Source organism: Cydia strobilella, chromosome 16 (genome assembly GCF_947568885.1).
Source record: "Cydia strobilella chromosome 16, ilCydStro3.1, whole genome shotgun sequence".
NCBI classification, from domain to species: Eukaryota; Metazoa; Arthropoda; class Insecta; order Lepidoptera; family Tortricidae; genus Cydia; species Cydia strobilella.
Genome location: NC_086056.1, coordinates 14,523,943 through 14,546,151, shown reverse-complemented (window position 1 = coordinate 14,546,151; position 22,209 = coordinate 14,523,943). Strand labels below are relative to the sequence as shown.

At 40.5% G+C, this 22,209-nt stretch overlaps 1 protein-coding gene and 1 long non-coding RNA gene across 2 annotated transcripts; one reads left to right on the top strand and one right to left on the bottom strand.

The window, feature by feature from the left end:
* Positions 1 to 27: 27 nt before the first annotated feature.
* LOC134748659 (uncharacterized) lies at positions 28 to 2,881 on the top strand. Its single transcript, XR_010128424.1, has 2 exons — positions 28 to 1,606; positions 1,789 to 2,881. It is a non-coding gene; the product is annotated as an uncharacterized LOC134748659 (long non-coding RNA).
* A 2,342-nt stretch (positions 2,882 to 5,223) lies between these two features.
* On the bottom strand, positions 5,224 to 21,909 carry LOC134748116 (polyribonucleotide nucleotidyltransferase 1, mitochondrial). Its single transcript, XM_063682813.1, has 13 exons — positions 21,605 to 21,909; positions 21,206 to 21,411; positions 20,569 to 20,779; positions 19,682 to 19,848; positions 17,735 to 17,891; positions 16,105 to 16,315; positions 14,806 to 14,933; positions 11,679 to 11,869; positions 10,567 to 10,724; positions 8,989 to 9,176; positions 7,783 to 7,906; positions 7,416 to 7,649; positions 5,224 to 6,674 (listed from the first exon to the last, which is right to left on the bottom strand). Exons 1-13 carry the CDS (start codon positions 21,715 to 21,717, stop codon positions 6,522 to 6,524), a joined length of 2,241 nt encoding a protein of 746 aa, XP_063538883.1. The 5' UTR covers positions 21,718 to 21,909; the 3' UTR covers positions 5,224 to 6,521.
* Between the last annotated feature and the right edge of the window lie 300 nt (positions 21,910 to 22,209).

The following is a 22,209-nucleotide window of genomic DNA, read 5'->3' as shown; positions in this document are numbered from 1 at the left end:
GCCACTGTGATTACAAATTAAGTCTGAAGTCACACTTATAACGACACCTGATGATGCATACTGGGGCGAAGCCATTTCAGTGTAGCCACTGTGATTACAAATTGAGTCTGAAGTCACACTTATAACGACACCTGATGATGCATACTGGGGCGAAGCCATTTCAGTGTAGCCACTGTGATTACAAATTGAGTCTAAAGTCACACTTATAACGACACCTGATGATACATACTGGGGCGAAGTAATTAAAGGTCAAAGTTAAGGTTTAAAAATGTTGGTCTCCATTCATTTAGTTTACCAAGCAACACTACGCAATATTCAGGTATTGCTTGCTTATAATTGAGAAATTAATATGCATAATATATTTATTTTTTATGATTAAGTATGACGATGAAATTGTAATTGGGTCAAGTAATTTAAGTGCCTTTAATCAACAATAAGAGATCGAATATTATAACGACCAAAAAGTAATGTTTATTTATAGCAATATTTATTAATGTTATATAATCATGTAACATGAATTATATATAGGTTGCTATAAGCAACCGGTCGTAAAATTAAATTGTTTACGACAACGTTAAATACTGAAAATTATGATATGATTCAATCTCGATTGAATATTCTTATAATGATGTCAATTATTGGGTTAAAATTGCATTTACTCATAATTGAGTGATGGCGTATGTTTTTATGGTATCTTCAGACGTTATTAATGTAAGAATACGAAGTGGCCGTAGCTAAATTAATTAATAGAAATCGCAGGCCAAATGTAACAGAAAGAGTATGAATTTTAATACCTATATAGGGAATAAGGTTCTTATAAGCTTTAATGTTATTGATAGAGTACCGGTCTCTGTCAAAAAACATATGCCCTAATCCTTGGTGCCATTGACATCTATCTAAAGCTATAAAATAAATATGTAGCTAAGGCAGCTAAAATACAAGAGAGAATAAAACAATTAATGTGTCTTTGGCATCAAGTATCGGGTTTACATTGGATTCAGAAACTGCGTAAATTAGGGCACCTTAGCTACGGCCGGCGAAAGTCTCGAAAAGCAATACTCAGATTTGGAAAACGTATGCATTTCTGATCGAAAAATTAGCAAAACGAAGGTTGATCGAATGGTTAGGTTAACAATATTTTATAGCAATATTCATTTAGTGACTTAACCCTTTAAACGCCGGTATACATTATTGACGACATAAGACGTCAGAAGCATTTAAAGGATTAAAGTTTGAACAGATTGCATTCGAATAATCTTGCCATTGACTAATGACTAACTAAATGTTCAATTGGCTATGAAAACTAATATACAGTGACTTATCGAGTCGTTATTGGCTCTCTCTAATATAATTATGACAAAATGACAAATTGAAATGATTATGATTACATTTAATGATTGAAAAATAAAACGTGGGTATTCGGGACACACCACTACGACACACCTGATCTGCCACCAAAAAAAAAAGTTTAGTGTTGCCGGGCTAAAAAAGTTCAGACTACCCACGTTTTATTTTTTTAAGAGCGTACCTGAACGCAATGTTCACTAATGCCATTTATAAACGCTCACGAACCGAGCATAATATGACGCGATTTATTATTATTATTGTCTATTTTTAATGAGGGCTATCGTTTTTTTGCTCACCAGTTGGCGCCTCTGTTGATGGTGGTCCAAAAGACTATAGAAAAGCTGTCAGTCATTGAAGTGACAAGTGACATTTGACATTTCGAACTATGGAAAAGACCACCATCTACACTAGCGCCCCTAGCGGCGAATTCATACGCGTTAGCCCTCATTATGAAGCTTTTTATGTTGTTTGGCGTTTTGCACAAGTGTTTCCTTATAGTGGCAACTTTGCTTTTAGTCAGAATGATCTCAAGTCCGTGTGCGTATGCCTTTACAAATACTTGCCATTTGTGGCCTTTTATTTTACTATAGACCGTAGGCACTTTGAAGCACTGCTTTCGTACCTTAACTTTATAAGGACGGGAGTAGTCTTAACCCTTTCCTCGCTAATAGTTACATAACACTTTGAAACAAAGTAGCCGTTATAATCCATATTTAAAGTTATAATTAATTTGCAAACTTTCGCCATGACAATTGCACGTAATTTAGGGAAAAGGACCCAACCAATAAAAATCTATCAATAAAATTTGAACTCTCATTAAGTAATTTAAATGACAAATTTTAGAGAAACCTTTTCGCTAAACTTTGTCCAATTGGGCGACTATAAGCGTCATTGGCGTGGAAAGGGTAAAAGTGTCAGGTCATATTACTAACAGTTCCAAATATCAACGCAATACGACTCCGTCTGGCGATCTGTCGCCATATTGTTTAAGATGTACGTCTCAGGAGTTGTGCTGCGTTCTGCCATTAGATTATAAGCATAGTTCATATTGCCTTCAGTCAGCCATAAGAGTCGAAACATTTGCCTCGGGCGAGACGTCTAACGAGACCGAGTTGCTTCGCGCGGCAATTTCCTCGCGAGGCAACTCGTAAAAAAAAGCAAGCGCAAAGCGCCTTGATGCGAAGCGAAGTGATGAGCCTTATTTTCTAAGCAGTAAATGCGAAAATGCTAAACACTCTTATGGCTAACTGTGTCCGAGTACTGTTGCCACTATTTTTTCCGTGCACGGTGGTAGTTCTAAGCATAGCTCTGCGCAGAGCACTATATTTTCATCGAATACATTATATTGTAAATAGTTACTTTATATCCTTGTTAAATAATGCTGGTAGTCACAACGAAATCAAAGACTGCAAGTATTATTGGTGAATTAAATGTTAATTGTTTTGTACTGTATTTTTTTACATATTTAATCGCTAAAGTATTGTTGATTCCTTTATTTTTTGACAATCATGTTGTAGTTGTAAGGTACCCGGGTAGTTGTATTTACTAAGTGTTACAAATGATTATGTAAATTATATACCTAATTATTGTAAATACGTACCCGCGGGTATAGTAGTGCCTTCGACAAAACGTCCTTTTGTGATAAAATATTATTTTCTGTAGATTGTACAGATTATCTTTCAATATACAATAAAAAAATAGTTGCCTTTTATTTTATTTCTTACTAGCAAAGTATTCGACATGGCTAAATTTTACTATCTGCAAATTGCTAAACACATGATATGAGTATGAAAGTGATTTTTTTATTGTTATCTTAATTTACCCTTATCACGCATAAACCGATATCATTAGTACAAATGAGGAACAATTAACCTTATATGAATGTATAAACTATAAAGGTTGCTTTTACAGTATACGCCATCCTTCTACATCATAGAATAGTTTATTTGTGCAAAAAAGGGTATACATTGTTGTTACATAATATTGTTTCCAGTCCTTGATTTACCAAATAGACACAGTATAGTATAGTATAGACATAGTATAGTAGTTATAGACATGAAACCGAGCGACCAGGGGAAGAGAGACATATTCATGTATTGACAGGTTAATGTATGGCAGCATAATCCTTTTTCTCTTTCACTTATAAATTTCGGTATTTCGCCATCGCCTCCTACCTATGCTGCCATAACCCGACCATGAAAAAAAACCCGGTCGGTGATAAGGACAAAGCATGGCACTATTTTCTCTTTCATCTTATAGGAATCGCAATATAAGACTATTCTCTATCAAAGAGTGTCAGGCCCTTGGTCAAAACTGAAATTGAATTTTATGCACATGCACGTCTATGATGCTCTGTGGTCTGTGACGGAATGAATCTGGTGTTGGACCTGCGGTGCCGATATATCCGTCATTGGCGTCCAAAAGGTTAATCCCTAGATTCCCTCGTATGCGGCCTGTCAAATTTGATAATTGAAAGTGATCGAATTTAAACTGTTGTGAGACATACTAACATTAAATCATTTTACGGTTTAGACTCACTTGTTTTAGTCACTCGCGCGACATCAATCACATGACAATGACATAGCGGCTGGGCTGTGTCACCAGCATGGAAGCCTGTGATTCCTCAGCAAAATGCCGGTGAGTGTTGTGACAGTGTAGTGGACATAGTGAGTTCGTGCTGTGTGGCGCTACAAGGTGACCCAAACCCAAACACACCACTGTGCCCGCCTACAACGATAGCGCAAGACCTCCCCCAACCGGTTTTCTCGGCGCGCGGCAGCGGCAGTACGCAATACACGGTCGTCGTGAACGCTGCTCGCACTATTAGTGCTTGAAAAAGGAGACCTAGGCTCTCCGAAACATGTCGCGCGAGTGACTAAAACAAGCGAGTCTAAACCGTAAAATGATTTAATTGAAAGTGACCTTGAAATTAATACAATAATTTAAATTCCCACGCACGTATCTATCTAAGCATACGAGGGGTTAGGGGAAGTTAACTCAGCGCCTTGAAGGTTTCTCTGGCATTCAAAGTATTAAAACCTGCTGACTTTGAATTTGTTTATTGTTAATGAATAATGACATGTACAGTTGAGTTCATAAATTACATTTCTTCATCTTCATCCATTGCAATAAGGCAGAGATACTCAACCTGCGGCTTGCCGAGCTTTTTTAGGCTTTAAACCAGGTGATCCTGCCACCTGTAATAAATAATCTTGCGGCCCGGGGCTACAAGGCAAAACCAAGGTGAAAACGTGCATACATATTTATGAACGCGACTGTACCTACTTAATGATTGGCACTAAAAAGTAACAGTATCTGTGCCTATTTTTATTGCCTTACCTGAAATGTTGTATATTTGAAATAAAGAATCATAATTTCGAAACTTAATTTTAATACTCAATAAAAGCTATTTACATATTTTTTGGTATTATGGTGTATTTCGTTGATGTCAATAAACAATGAAATTAACAACAAAAGTAGCAGTAGCTGACAAAACAAAACATTTTACAGAATTTTTTAAAAGTTAAAATTATTCATACAACGGTAACATTATTTACATAATCTTCTTCTTCTTCGTCGTTATCATGACTGAGGATCGTGACCAACAACTATATCCCTCCATTTAACGCGATCAAGGGCTATGTGGGCTGCCCTCTGCAAGGAACCACGTGCTTGTTTAATGGAATCCGACCATCTTGCTGGGGCTCTTCCTCTAGCGCACTTAAAATCATAAATCATAAATGTTTATTGCAAACCATGGTACATATGTTGTTACAGGTGATAAAGTTTCACATGGACCCTGACAGGGTATAGCACATATATTCTTAAAAATAGTTTTTAAAGCTAGTTCTTAAAACTAATACACCTTCAACTTGCCCCAGTATGATGTCACGTTCGAGGCTGTGGTGTGGCGATCGCATTATTTGCATAATGAATCTGAGAGCCCTCTCCTGGCAGATTGTTGAGAGTAGTTTGGTGATTTTTAGTTATCTCAGAATGGACTCATTTGTTCTCATTGCGGTCCATGGGATTCTTAGCATCTTTCTACGTCCAGTTAAATAATACAGTGTCTTTTTTAGGGTTCCGTACCCAAAGGGTAAAAACGGGACCCTATTACTAAGACTCCGCTGTCCGTCTGTCTGTCACCAGGCTGTATTTCATGAACCGTGATAGCTAGACAGTTGACATTTTCACAGATGATGTATTTCTGTTGTCGCTATAACAACAAATACTAAAAAGTACGGAACCCTCGGTGCGCGAGTCCGACTCGCACTTCGCCGGTTTTATTTTTTACACTAGAGTTTGTAACAAGCAGTGATATGCCAATGCGTCACGTTTTAACTTTAACCTTTTCGACGCCGTGTCAAACACAAAAGCTGTCACTCAGACGCCACGTCACCGAAGTGTCAAAACTGAAATTGAACTTTATCCATATGCAGGTCTATGTTGCTCTGTGGTCTATGACGGATTAATCGGTCTTTGGCGTTGGACCTACGGTGCGTATATATCGGTCATTGGCGTCCAAAAGGTTAACCCTTTTGTCATTTGATTTGATTTCCAAATATGTCTAACACACGCAAACATCATTGGTTTATCCATATAAATCTCACTTAAAAGCATGGAGTTATAGTCCGACAAGAAATTGTAGAAAATTATTGAGGGCGCCACTTCCTACGTAACTGTCACTTTTTTGACGTAAACTGCTTAAACATGGCAACAATTTAGTATGGAATTTTTTTTAGTTTTATTTTATTTTAGTTCTACTATTTTTTGTCGCACTATACATTAGCAATATACTTTAGTGTTATGGCATAAACGATACATTTTTGGTTGGAGGTTCTGCCATCTGGTGGTCTAAATTGCAAACTTAAACTTACACTGACATTAGACTCGTCCGATAAGTAGGTGCTGGAATCTACAGGTCAAGGACGCTCCTCTGCGAGTGGATGGGTGCGCCATCTCGCGGCTTTAATCGGAAACATAAACTTGACATTGACGCTTCGCTCCAATAAACCCATAAAATTAATGTTTTGTTCGTTACAGCGCAAACCATTGGCATCTTGGCTAGGCACCCTGTGCTGTTTACAGCGCATTTCTTGTGTCCCTATTTCACACTAACATTCAAATAACTTCCAGTTCAACACTCAACTCTATCCACAACACAATAAGGTTCACTAGCTTTTATCAAGTTTCCGCACAATTCCGGGTGGTGGTGATGTGAGTACTTTCTTGGAGAGACGCACTTGTCCCGACACGGGGTCGCGGCCGAAGTATTTCACTTGGATTTCGGAGCCTACATCCAGGCCTAATACGGATGGGTGCATTATCTAAAAAAAAAAAAAAAATTAACTTCCTAGATCCAGGGTGCTCACAAATATCTGAACAGGCCTCTATTGTCAAGGTATTAGAATGCGTGCTCAGATATTTTTGTGCACCTCAGCCGCTCCGATATATCTGATGGCGACTGTACTTGATATCGAAAACTTTGACTTTATAGATGGCGCTGAACTAAGCCGAGCATTTATTACTAATAGGAGAAATGTTGAAAGTATTTGTGAATTATGCTCAATATCAATATGCACCAACGCTCACTAGAACCCCGATGTCCTTGACCTCGACCTCGGCTTTATTACTTTAACTACTAAATAATGCAGTAAGTATACCTTTCTATGGTCCAACTGTGAATTATCCACCAACGCCGGCGCCATGCCGGGATACAAGGTCACCAGAACCCCGATATCCTTGACCTCGACCTTGGCTTTATTACTTTAACTACTAGGAGTAATGTAGAAAGAATACCTTTCTATGGTCCAACTGTGAATTATGCACCAACGCCGGCGCCCTGCCGGGAAACAAGGTCACCAGAACCCCGACATCCTTGACCTCGACCTTAGCTTTATTACTTAACTACTAAATAATGTAGAAAGTATACCTTTCTATGGTCCAACTGTAAATTATGCACCAACGCCGGCGCCATGCCGGGATACAAGGTCACTAGAACCCCGATATTTTTGACCTCGACTTTGGCTTTATTACTTTAACTACTAGGAGTAATGTAGAAAGAATACCTTTCTATGGTCCAACTGTGAATTATGCACCAACGCCGGCGCCATGCCGGGAAACAAGGTCACCAGAACCCCGATGTCCTTGACCTCGACGACCTTGGCTTTATAGATGGCGCCGAACTCTAACTCGGGTGTTCTCTCTGCGCTGAGCCACGAGTCTATTCGTGCGCGGGCCTCGTCCATAGCGGCTTGGGAGGGCGCGAACACGCTGTATTTTGTTTCATCTATTGGGGTGATCTGCAAAAAATATTATTATTTGTATTCGACCTAAACCGTCAACCCAGTGTTAAACTGTACCAGCAACCATGGCAACTCCAGGCTCAACCGGTCAACCCCGGGCCAGTGAATGATGTACCCAGTGTATGTGTACCTGTACTCCAGTTTCGACGTAAAGCTTCTTCAAGTTGCCGCCACCAAGACCCAGCAGTTTCGCTCGTTTGTGGATTTCCACTTCTAGCTCTTCCATTACGGGCATGTTTTCTTTCCGGCCTTGCCTGTTGAAATATAACTTGAGTTTTTTGCTTTTCTAGATCACTGGGAAGTTGTATTCATCCAAAACAGACCTTAAGTTTTTAAATATAAAGTTCAATTCAGAGGCTGCGCAGAGAATCAACGAGTTTCGAAAGGTGAAAACATGCGATTTTTGTTTTATTTATGACTAGCTTCTGCCCGTGACTTTTGTTTGCGTGGAATGATGATGATGACTCAAGTCTCTCTATTTATTTTTATATTTATATTTCTTTGTTGTTTTTATACTTTTGTATGTTATAGTTTATCACGAATAAATTGATGACTAACAAGTTGAAGAGAATTCTAGTTTCGATTTAATTTTAAAATTCTAAAAAACGGCTCATAACAGTTTAATAATGGTTTGGAGAACGTTATAATTCCGTTCTTCTGGAATATCGGTTACCGGAATAATTTTGTTCTCTCATGAAACGTTATTGTAATAAACCGGTATTTCAAAGAACGATATTTAATAGCGGTTTCGTTCTTCTCGAACCGAAATTATATTGTTCTTTTACAAAAACCGTTACCGAAATAAACCGGTATTCGTACGAACGAAATTAATAACGGTTTAAGAGCGATATCAAATGGTTTTTGGAAACCGGTTCCGGAGGACTCAAAGGACATGACCTTCAAGGACAGGCCAGGCAGCTTGATATCTGCCTGCAGTGCGGTGACGCCTTTACTCGCTACTTACCTTATCTTCCGCATATAATTAGAGAGAGAGAGCATCGCATCAGAGAGAGATATTTAAAATGCATCGCGCTCTTATCTATAATTTGCGCAAAATAGATAGACAGAGACAATGATGCTGCAATGTTTTTCTAAAAACAAGGCTTAGTATTTGACCGAGAGCGCAAAGCGGGAGAGGCGTCTTGTTGCTAATTCTTCAATAAACAAGATATAAAAGCAATGTTGAGTCTTATTGCCAAGCGAGCACGCAGCGAGGTCTCTTTCAGCTTGAGTAAAAATGCTTTCGAATGGACAGCTGTTCTCCTACAGATCGTATTTGTAAACCGATTCTCGAGAAAATTGAGCATGTTCGATAATTTTATGGAATTTTTCTCACCTGGGTTGGCTGATGCACTGGTTCATAATGCCAATGATGTTGCTCTTGGCGTCACAGGCCCTCTGTACTGACTCCATGACGATCTTGAGCGGCAAGCCGGGCAGCTTGACATCTGCCTGCAGTGCGGTGATGCCTCTACTTGTGCCGGCCACTTTGAAGTCCATGTCGCCCATGTAGTCTTCTATGCCCTGAAGTATTAATAATACATTTCTCAAACATGCTATGTAATATTGATATTACGTTCTTTATATTAGGCTGGGAAGTATCACGTTTCAGGCGCGGCTAGACAAGAGGTCTGTAATGAAATTTCATACAAAGTTGCAGGCCTAGGCCGGGAAGTGGCTTTTTTTTAAATTTCTATTTCACATATAATTGTGGCACAGCATCATGGCATTCAGCCATTTTTTTTTTTAACCTGACGGGCTCTATGGCACTATGGCCATTCTAGCGGTAGGACTGTGTGGGGGATGGTAGCCTGGGGAAAATCCAGGACCCTTCCGCATCACACGAGACGGTTTTGCTACGCTGGAAGCTGGAATACACCTAGTTTAAAAAAAAAAACGATATTTGATTGATATATATAGTTGGTCAAGCAAATCTTGTTAGTAAATAAGAACAAAAAAAACAATAATCATCCTTTTCTTTTGGGTGTTAGTACTAGTGTAAGACAAAGATAGTATGATTCTCTCTGTCTATGTTTGAAATAAGACAGTCCTTTGACAAACTATATACCTATATTAAACGTTTGAGAAAAGCACTATACATACATCGGCGTGAAAACGGGTTGTCGGCCTCATAACTATCCGGCCTCACTACGTTCGGCCGTATATTCTATTCGGCTGGCAACCCCTTCCTTCCCGGCCTCTGTAGTAATGTACTATTATTGTCGAGGCTCGGAAGTAACTACTTGCTGGTTGAGGATTCGTTTTAAACGGACGACCTTGGGAGTCCGTTTAATTGAATCCGAAGCCAGCAAATAGCCGTCAACCCGAGTCATATATAGTGCTTTTCTCAAAAATGGCGCAATAAATACAAATATAATAGAAATATTTTACACGAGCAACGTTCTTACGTATTATAGTTTCACAGAAAAAAATAAAAACAATTGATAAAATTTGCTTTGCCGCCTTTTTATTATTTAATTAAAAAACAAAGTATATTTTTCTGCCGAAAATACGCCAACCTATTTGAGACAGCTAAATAGTTGCAGTCCCAACATTATAATAATAAGTACTGATCATCTGACCCGAAGACAATATAATGTACTGATCATCTGTTTGGCTGTTTGTGAACCTATAAGTAAGTGAGTAAATAAGTAACTTGTTAAGTCGGTATCAAACAGATAGTGAAAAACAAAAAAAAAAACTAACACATCATCTGATCGTTACAAATTAAATACTTGCTGACTGTTTACCACCCCTTTGATGTTGCCATCCATGGGCAATGGTAATAGTTTACCATCAAGCGATTCGCCCGTTTGCCTGATTTGTCTCCTATATTATAAAATAAAAACTGCGGGAATGTATGCCGCCGCATAACCATAAACCAAAGGCTGGGTTGAAAGACAAACTCACTCACTAACAAATCCGTGAGTATCCTGTAGTCAGCCACATGCGAGTTGCCATCAGCGCGGGTGACTAGTCCTATAGCGACGCCGGCGGCGGGGCTGCTGAGCGGGACGCCCGCGTCCAGCAGGGCGAGGGAGCCTCCGCATACTGACGCCATTGAGCTTGAACCTAAAAAAAAGCTCAATTTTAAATCAATCAACAGCTTTAAGTACTAGTAGTAGTAGTAAACACTTTATTGCACAAAACAAGTACATAACACAGAGAGAATACAGTCATCATCATCATCATATCAGCCCCTTATCGCCCACTGCTGAGCATAGGCCACTCTTCCAGTACGCCACCCGTCCCGGTCCCGAGCCAATCTCATCCAGAAGTGACCCGCAATCCTCCGGATGTCGTCCACCCAACGAGCCGATGGACGCCAGGGGAGAATGCAGTAAATATGTACAAAGGCGAACTTATCCCCTAAAGGGATCTCTTCCAGCTAACCTTTAAGTAACTAAGAGAGATACATACGAAATGGTCGGTGGAAGTTATGCTATTGGCTACATGCGAAATGTTAGTGGGGGAAATACAAGCGACACATGGAGCCGCGGCCATGCTTCCCGTCTGTTTGTGCTAACCTAACCTAACTAAAGTGAAAACTCAAGGGACCGGACGTTTTTTGACGCTATAGAGAACAATTAATATTAAAGTAAAGCAAATATAGCCACATTGCTCGCAGAACTGTTGGCCGGTGGGGCCGGAAGGTTCTGGAGTGGCGTCCGCGTACCGGAAGACGAACTGCCGGTAGGCCTCCAACGAGGTGGAGCGACGACCTGGTGAAGGTCGCGGGAATTCGGTGGTTGCGAGCGGCACAGGATCGGTCGGAGTGGCGAGCCTTGGGGGAGGCCTATGTACAGCAGTGAACGTCTATCGGCTGACATGATGATGATGATGATGAACATAGCCAACAAATGTCGAAGTTATAAGGAGTGAATCGTTATATCGAGTGACGTTATATGCAGTATACACTGTATATGATGAAGTGATCTATTCTAAAATGGCATTTCATGAAATGATCAAATTCTATGATCTGGCCACGACATATATACCATATATTACGCACCCGAACCCACTTACCGTTAGACTCCAGTACTTCAGCAGTAAGCCTCACAGCGTAGGGCTGCGGCGGCACAACAGGGAGCAGCCCCCGCTCCGCTAGGGCTCCGTGTCCGGCCTCGCGGCGTCCGGGGGCTCCAGAGCGGCCAACTTCGCCGGTCGCGTACGACGGGAACTCGTAGTGGAGGAAGAAGCTTTTCTCTTTTACACCACTGGAAAAGGATTAAATGGTAATTTTAACATTTATTAAGGATAAGTTTGGAAACAAATCAAATTATTTTATTAAATATTTTGATTTGTGTTTTTCAAGTAGTCACACTACTAGTAGTAATATTTAATAAAATAATTAGATGGCAGCACCAGTCTCTCTCGCTAAAACGTAATTCCGTAAGGAGGTGCAAGCGCGCACTGCTTGCCCTTAGAGCTGGTCAAAGACGCCTAGTCTTACTAAGATAGCATATAGTCGAGAAATTGTGACGGGTACCGCCGTGGCGAGGTGGCCTAGGGGTTCATGGCGTTAGCCGCGATAGCTAAAGACGCCAGTTCGAATCCGGCCTTCACCACTGGAGGGCAGTGTTGGCCGTAATTGTTAATTTTAATTAACCATTGATCAATTTTATTAACCATTAGTTCCGCCATTAACCAATTGCATTAAAGTTAATTCGGATTAAAGTTAATTCGGATTAAATTTTTGAGACGTTAATGGCCATTGAAGTTAATTCGGATTAACTTTAATTCGGATTAACTTCAATGGCCATTAAAGTTTCAAAAAATTAATTAGAATTACTCTCAATTGCATTAACGTCTAATAAAATTACATTCGTGATATTTTAAAATGAGACAGCAAAATGACCCTGACTGAACCCTGGCAGTAGTAGCAGTACCTACCTACTACCTAGTAGAATTCTGGTTTGGTGCAACACAGACATACGCGGTTTTGGTCATTTAAATCGTCTTGATGAGCACTTCGGAGAGCCGTACCCATGATAGAGCTGATGCTGAACCCTGGCAGTACCTAATGGATCTAAGGTTTGGTGCAACATAGGCACACGCTGTTTTAGTCATCCGACTCGTCTTGATGAGCACTTCGGAGAGCCATACCCATGATAGAGCTGATGCTGAACCCTGGCAGTACCTAATGGATCTAAGGTTTGGTGCAACATAGGCACACGCTGTTTTAGTCATCCGACATAAGCTCTATCATGGGTACTGCTCTCCTAAGTGCTCATCAAGACGAGTCGGATGACTAAAACAGCGTGTGCCTATGTTGCACCAAACCTTAGATCCACTAGGTACTGCCAGGGTTCAGCATCAGCTCTATCATGGTACTGCTCTTCTAAGTGCTCATCGAGACGAGTCGGATGACCTAAACAGCGCGTGCCTATGTTGCACCAAACCTTAGATCCACTAGGTACTGCCAGGGTTCAGCATCAGCTCTGTCATGGGTACTGCTCTCCTAAGTGCTCATCAAGACGAGTCGGACGACCTAAACAGCGCGTGCCTATGTTGCACGAAACCTTAGATCCACTAGGTACTGCCAGGGTTCAGCATCAGCTCTATCATGGGTACCGCTCTCCTAAGTGCTCATCAAGACGAGTCGGGTGACTAAAACAGCGTGTGCCTATGTTGCACCAAACCTTAGATCCACTAGGTACTGCCAGGGTTCAGCATCAGCTCTATCATGGGTACTGCTCTCCTAAGTGCTCATCAAGACGAGTCGGATGACTAAAACAGCGTGTGCCTATGTTGCACCAAACCTTAGATCCACTAGGTACTGCCAGGGTTCAGCATCAGCTCTATCATGGGTACTGCTCTTCTAAGTGCTCATCAAGACGAGTCGGATGACCTAAACAGCGCGTGCCTATGTTGCACCAAACCTTAGATCCACTAGGTACTGCCAGGGTTCAGCATCAGCTCTATCATGGGTACCGCTCTCCTAAGTGCTCATCAAGACGAGTCGGGTGACTAAAACAGCGTGTGCCTATGTTGCACCAAACCTTAGATCCACTAGGTACTGCCAGGGTTCAGCATCAGCTCTATCTTGGGTACTGCTCTCCTAAGTGCTCATCAAGACGAGTCGGATGACTAAAACAGCGTGTGCCTATGTTGCACCAAACCTTAGATCCACTAGGTACTGCCAGGGTTCAGCATCAGCTCTATCATGGGTACTGCTCTCCTAAGTGCTCATCAAGACGAGTCGGGTGACTAAAACTGCGTGTGCCTATGTTGCACCAAACTTTAGATCCACTAGGTACTGCCAGGGTGCAGCATCAGCTCTATCATGGGTACCGCTCTCCTAAGTGCTCATCAAGACGAGTCAGATGACCAAAACAGCGCGTGCCTATGTTGCACCAAACCTTAGATCCACTAGGTACTGCCAGGGTTCAGCATCAGCTCTATCATGGGTACTGCTCTCCTAAGTGCTCATCAAGACGAGTCGGACGACCTAAACAGCGCGTGCATATGTTGCACCAAACCTTAGATCCACTAGGTACTGCCAGGGTTCAGCATCAGCTCTATCATGGGTACCGCTCTCCTAAGTGCTCATCAAGACGAGTCGGGTGACAAAAACAGCGTGTGCCTATGTTGCACTAAACCTTAGATCCACTAGGTACTGCCAGGGTTCAGCATCAGCTCTATCATGGGTACTGCTCTCCTAAGTGCTCATCAAGACGAGTCGGATGACTAAAACAGCGTGTGCCTATGTTGCACCAAACCTTAGACCCACTAGGTACTGCCAGGGTTCAGCATCAGCTCTATCATGGGTACTGCTCTCCTAAGTGCTCATCAAGACGAGTCGGATGACTGTAATGTAATTTTATTAGACGTTAATGCAATTGAGAGTAATTCTAATTAATTTTTTGAAACTTTAATGGCCATTGAAGTTAATCCGAATTAAAGTTAATCCGAATTAACTTCAATGGCCATTAACGTCTCAAAAATTTAATCCGAATTAACTTTAATCCGAATTAAATGGCTAATGGTTAATGGCCATTAACCTTTTTAATTGTTAATTTTTAATGGTTAATGGCATTAGCGTTCGGCCAACACTGCTGGAGGGCTTCCTCACTTTATGACATCTATTACAGTTTATAATTTATCAAGGATGATTTGTGAGTAAGTGCAGTTCGATTTGAACAAGACTTACCTAGTGAGCATAGTAAGTGTGTCCATCTTTAATGCACTTTCCGGGGAATCAAAGGCGACTGTGCAGAGCACCTGGGTTTGCCCGCGCTGGAACACCGCGCTACCATGCAACGGCTCGTATAGGCCCACCTGCAATAACATATTGGTATGATATTCATATCAGTTGAATCTGTACAAGAAAAAGTCTACAACTTATCTATCCAAAACCAAATATTTAACACAACAAATCAGTTGAAATCTCTGCCATTGTTCATAAAATTCATAATAATTAACAGTCCATTTTGCGGCATTCTAAGTAAATTGACTTTTCATATTAGGCATATAGGTATTATTCCATGGCGAGACCTGCACCCTGCAACTGATCTTTCTGAGTTCATCTAATCATCTGCCATGACATCTTGTGGATACAAGAGACGGTCTTGTGGAGACGGGTGTCTCAAAGATGTCCCAAAACGTCTGGCGAAGATGACTGTTGACAGTCCTGCAGCTGCTTAGAGCCACCTACTATCTAGTCCAGAAATGTTGAAGGTCGGAAAGATAACCATACAAGGCCTTACGTTCCTGGCAAATGATGTTCCGAAGTTCATCCAACCGCCTGCCATCACAACGAGTATCTGTCTCAAAGATCATAACCGGAAGATCTGGCGAAGATGACTGGCAAAAAGACAGAGAGAGTATCTGCTTTTACTGGCCATTACGGGGTCAAGGGAATCCTGGCCAAGATGGGGCACGCTGACAACACCGATTGTCGTATGTGTGGCGAAGAGCAAGAGACAATACAAGATATGTTTGAATGTCACACCCTCGCCAGACAAAGAATGAAGGACTTTGGATCATCCGGCGTATGGAGATGGTGGGAAAAGCTCTTGAGTAGTGGACGGATCTTTCCTAGGGGGTAACTGCACAAAAGATCCCTATGGGTCGAAGTGTATCCACAAGGGCTCCCGAAACCATATGATAAGATAAGAGTATCTGTGCAAAAAGTGAGCCAGCCAATACTGATGTCGATCCGGGAACATCTACTTGCAATCTCCGTAGTTTAAACATTCTTGTACCTACCCTACCTTCTTATAGTTACAGGACTGTTTAAGGTCTGATATATCTGCCCTTTTATACCTGGCAACTGATCTTCCTAAGCTCATCTAACCGTCTGCCATCACATCTTGTATCAGTCTCAAAGATCAAGTCCCGGAACGTCTGACGAAGATGGCTGTTGAAACATTCCTGCAGCTGACCAGGGCCACCTTCTCGGAGCTGATCCAGAACTGTCTGATGAAGGTCTGATAGATACCATACATACCTGGCAACTGATCTTCCTAAGTTCGTCCAACTGCCTGCCATCACATCTTGTGTCCGTCTCAAAGATCATGTCCCGGAAAGTCTGACGCAGGTGACTGTTGAAGCATTCCTGCAGCTGACCAGGGTCGCCTTCTTCTCGGAGCTGATCGAGGACTGTCTGCCGAAGGTCTGATACCGCGATGTCACGAGAGGTCTTATCGTGGGAGTAATCACTGAAAAATAAAAATTACTGTTTATTTTTCATTGTTTATTTTAACTGTTTGTTTTTTTTTAAATGATGATTTTTTTTTTCTAGACATGTTATTTTATCCTAAGTAAAAGACGATATGAATAAGAAGGAAGTAAGTTATGAAATAGTGAGTAACAGAGAAGTAGAGGAAAAAACAGACCAAGTGCGAGTCGGACTTGGGCACGAAGGGTTCCGTACCATTACGCAAAAAAATCACCTTTGTTGTATGGGAGCCCCACTTAAATATTTATTTTATTCTGTTTTTAGTACTTGTTGTTATAGCGTCAACAGACATACATCACCTGAGAAAATTTCAACTGTCTAGCTATCACGGTTCGTGAAATACAGCCTGGTGACAGACAGACGGACATATGGACAGTGGAGTCTTAGTTATAGGGTCCCGTTTTTACCCTTTGGGTACGGAACCCTAAAAAACATTCTGTAAACACACTCAAAATAAATGGGAAAAAGAAAACGAAGTAAGTAAATATACTTAATTTCACCACAAAAGAAAAATTCAATAACAGATTTAGATTGTAAATTAAGGTAGCAACAGTCGGTCTTATCGCTGTAAGCGATCTCTTCCAGACAACCTTAGGGTAGCAGGATATAAAAAACAGAAAACTTTAAGAAACAGGTAGAACGGAACAGGTAACGAATGATGTTGGTGTATATTTATTTCTTAGATGCTTTTAATTTTGATATGGTTTTCTTTTTATTAATTTTAGTTTTGACACATCTATTGTATACATATGAACTACTGCATTGCCGGCCTTGCCAAGGTGACAATCGCTATCGCTGCGACAACGAAACGCTTTGTGTCTCTCTATCACTCTTCCATATTAGTGCGACAGTGACAGTTGCGTTTCGGTCGCTACGGAGCGTAAGCGATTGGCATGTTGGCTACGCGGCCTGGTACTACCCCCGTCACTTTGAATGAATGAATGAAATCACAATGAACATATGGTAACATAAGATCTTAATTTATATACATTGCTTCCCATTATACATTCAGTCAAGATAGACATGTGAAAATTTTTGTCAGTGATATATATATGTCACTCAGTCTGATAAAATTTGAATTAAATACAATTACACGATTAATTACAATTTGGCGCAAATATTTGTGCTAATTTTCGCGATTGTCATCTCATATATTTGTGTTCAGGACATGCACTGATACCAAATATACCCATGTCCGAGATGACATGAGCGAATATCGATTTCTAGAAGACTTCTAGACAAAAAACCGACCCTCTAGAATGCAATCCCTCAGAGTGCTACAAGGAGGGACAGTCAACCCTGTCCGCTATCATTCGTAGGATGCTGTTGAGACTGCAGCAGCGCACCCGGGGCACCAGGGATGCTGCTACGCATGGTAGTATCAAGAAATTGGTCTCACCTCAGAATCTCTCTAATCTTCATAGTAGACAGTGTCTTGACGGCGTCCACAACGTTCTGTGGGACGGGTATCTGCGTATCGTACTCTCTCTTTGTCTTGCCGTGTTCCTTTTGCAATTTCTCGATGCCGCGGACTATGTGCATTGCTTCTTTGGTTCCTGATCATATAATGGTACAGTCAACGGCATAAATATATATACATTCCCAAAGTTTCATAAATATGTGTACGCTCTTACACCTTAGACAATAAAATCGTGTTCACATATCATACAAAAAAACCGGCCAAGTGCGAGTCGGACTCGCGCACTAAGGGTTCCGTACCATTATGCAAAAAACGGCAAAAAAATCGCGTTTGTTGTATGGGATATTCTGTTTTTAGTGTTTGTTGTTCCAGCGGCAACAGAAATACATCATCTTTGAAAATTTCCACTGTCTAGCTATCACGGTTCATGAGATACAGCCTGGTGACAGACAGACAGACGGACGGACAGACGGACAGCGAAGTCTTAGTAATAGTAATATAATAATAATAATTTTGAGTCATTTGTCTGGATCGATATTTTTGCCTTCGACTGTACCTATACATTTTAAAATGAGCTAAGGCTAAATCGCACTGTTGTTAAATACGTACTCTTAGCTTATACATTACGATACAAGTGCGAGAAGTAGGAAATTCACAACGAGTGGCGATAAATTAAAACACGACCTAATGCCCAAGGGAGTGTTTTAAATCGACACGAGTTGCGAATTACCTATTCGCACTTGTATCGTATAACGTTTATCAGTACATATTATGGCCCTTTAAATTTTCGACATAGGCACGTAAAGTGCTTATGCTTGTTTCTTAATTACCTACCGCCCTAGTGCGGTAAAGTAGCACCACTGTACTTTCAAAGTTTATTTTTGTACTAAGCTCTTAGTTATTAAGGTGAAGACAGGGCCTAAGATGGAGCTCACCGGTTCAGTAACAGCCTATTCACTCTTGTTTTAAAGAGACCGAGGTCATATTGATCAGGGAATACAGATGGCGGGAGCGCATTCCATTCCTTAGCCGTCCGTACCAAAAAGGAGGAGGCAAAACGTTTCGTCCGAACGAATGGAATGTGGACCACGAACGGGTGCATTCGCTCCCCGCGCCTGGATGTCCGATGATGGAAAGGGGAAGGTGGGATCAGGTCGTGCAGTTCCTGTGCGCACTCCCCGAAATGTGTCCAATAGAACACCGATAGGCAAGCGACTCGACGGCGATGCTCAAGGCTCTGTAAGCCTGTATTCTTGACTTGACAGATGGGTCATCGCCAGAGTCTATGAGCCCGGCGCTCTATTGAGTCCTATTTAATACTTTACCGCAATAGTGCGATAATTAGCACATTAAGTAACTATATCAAAAATTTAAAGAGCCATATGTACTGTAAAACGTTGTACGATACATGTGCGAATAGGTAATTCGCAACTCGTGTCGATTTAAAACACGACCGAAGGGAGGAAATTTCTCGCCACTGGTTAAGAATTTCCTATTTTTCGCACTTGTATCGTAATGTACTATTATGTATGCGTCATTGTAACCTGGTAAACCAATAATAGTACATTGTGCAACATAGGGCGTAAGTTAAATATCGCAAACGAGCGCTTGCCGGAGCGATTTATAGGCTCGAGTTTGCAATATTATTACGCCCAGAGTTACACACAATGTTTTTCATCACACTTGCGATACAAAATCTAAGAATAAAGAATAGAAAAATGTTTATTATAATACTAGTAACTTCATAACTCACTAGGGAAAACGCTTTTTCTATAGTTCCCCCTAAGCCTGCATGCAATTCCACATTTACTGAGCGAGTGTGATGAAAATAAAATAAAAAGCAATTTCAGATATTACCTACTCTACTCCAATCTATTTTATCCACTGGAATACATTTTCGAATGTAAGAAAATGAACTTACCATACCTGTTTTGATGGCCTTGAGCAGATCCTGCTGCAGTATGTCGTTGGCGCTGCCTTCCAGCATCACAACTAGGTTTTGGGAGGTCGCGGCTACGACTAAGTTTAACAGGGAAGTCTGGAGATCCTTGCGGGTGGGGTTGATTATTACTTCGTTGTCTATCAGGCCTAGTCTGGAAGAAAGAAAAAATATTTAAAAAAACAAGAATGTATTTGTGTTAATTCTTGAAATTCTGCATGTGTTAAAAGTCAACCAAAAGGGTACTTATTGTCTCTTGTCAGTAAGGCGCTATTTCCATATAGCTTCAATTAGAAATCAACCTTATCAACAAGCGACAATGTGGTACCTTTTGGTTGAAAACGTCACATTTATAGAAGTTTAGGTTAAAAATACTTCTGCAACATCTATTATTCTGTGCATGATTAAATGTGTTTGAGAAACTTTTAAAACACGCACAATTTGTAATAATATTTTTTATTGATCTGCGCAAACAGCACATACTGTTACACATTTTCAGGGCTAGATCCGTGTGACTTATATATGTAGGAGTCTATTTTGTATTTTATTTTGGTTGTAACATTATTTTACCTGAACGCAGCTGTTAGCGTCTGAGGGAGTGAGAGGGGAGATGGAAAGAAAAGATGGCGAATGGTGGTGTAACTAGAATTGAGCTGTAATAGTTAAAAATAAAATATAAATCAAAAAGTGAAAGTGGGTTTAATTTTTGGATTCCATCCTACATATATATGTGCAGAATATGCTTGTGCACGAAAGTGATTGCGCGCAAATCAATTCTTTATATCAAACTTACCTAGTTATCTCTACAATTTAAATTCTTCCTCTCAAACTCATCTCAATAAACTTATCGATGACAAACATATATTTGGCGTACCTGACAGCCCCAATGGGTCCATTCCACGGCACATCTGACAACGCCAGCGCAGCACTTGCAGCATTGATGGCAACCGTCTCCGGAGGGTTCGTTGAGTCTACAGCCAGCATGTTGCAGACTATTTGTGTGTCGTAGAAGTAGTTGCTCGGGAAGAGGGGCCGGAGTGAGCGGTCTATCAGGCGGGAGGTCAGGATTTCGCGTTCTGTGGGACCTGGTGGAAATATTTCTATTTAAGAGAATTTTTCAATCAAGCAAAAATATGCTGTTTAAAATTTATTGGTGTGAAATATTCTCTTTTTATCATAAAAACATTCAACTAACAGAACTTTATATAAAATAAAAACTTGATATTCTATAATATGTAACTGCCTGCCAACAGTAAACTATAATGTGCGTCGACCTAAACCCATTTTGCCATACTAGCTGTACTTATAGGAAATTAGAAATTTAATATTGATTTTAGGGAGTTCCCTACAAGAAACCCGAAGAACTGACTATACATGGGGGTGTAAGGTAAAGCATTATATAGCTTTACTCTCAACCAAATAAAACTAATTGCCATTATATTTTGAACCTTATGATTTGGTAGACGGGTCACGAATACTGCTTACAACCCTGACAAATAAGGCGCACTTACCCAGTTCTCTCCTCAAGAAATTAGTAGGTATCCGCCCAGCTGCGGCTGCTTTCTGCCTATAATCCACAACCAGCGGCAGGAACGAACTGCTACTCTGCTTGGCTCTGGACACCACTGTTGCCAGCACACTGGTGTTCCCGAGCGTAGCCACACAAGCGCCATCGGCAAAGCGCGCATATTGACCCGTCGATAGCTTTAGTGAAGTTCTGCATATGAAAATAAATCATTTATTCACATTTTCATAATGCTACTTTGTTTAAAGGCTGTTAAAATGCATGATAACGATAACAATAACTAAATTACTTAAGTTAGTCATGATTAAGGGGTTTTGGGGATTACTGTTACAATATTAATGAATGTTATGCTAACCTAACATAACCTAAAAATGTGATTACTTACTCATTTGAAAATGGGATGTCTATCTTTCCCACTGACGCTTGTGTTGAGAGAACATTACAATGGAAACTTGCCCTTGCTTTTAATTTAGATAGAAGCCTGTGTTTGGATAACATCTTTTATTATTTCGGCAATGGGTCAAGGAAGGGCATTAATAACAAATACACCAGTATATTGAACTGACAGGCCTTTAGCTGTAGTTACGGTATGAAGGTAATCTAATTTTCTTTAGAACTAATGGAAAAAAGACCGGAAATATTTATAAAATCAAAAATCCTATAATAACAATTTTTAACTTTTCGCCTTTTCTTCTGTTTTTTTTTTTTTTTTTTTAATTCAATAGACGTTTTTTGACGTTTCAAACTTGTTTCATGCTTGTTTCAAAGTTCAAGTAGATTTTGACATATAGTTTGTCAAACCAAATTGTCAGTAAATAAGAACAAAAAAACTATACTCATCCTTTTCTTTTGGGTGCTAGTCCTAGTGTAACACAAGGATAGTATGATTCTCTGTCTATGTTTGCAATGAGACAGTCCTTTGACAAACTATATGAAAATGTTCAATTATTAAAATTTAATGAAAAAAAGGTTAACTTATTCATGAGGAAA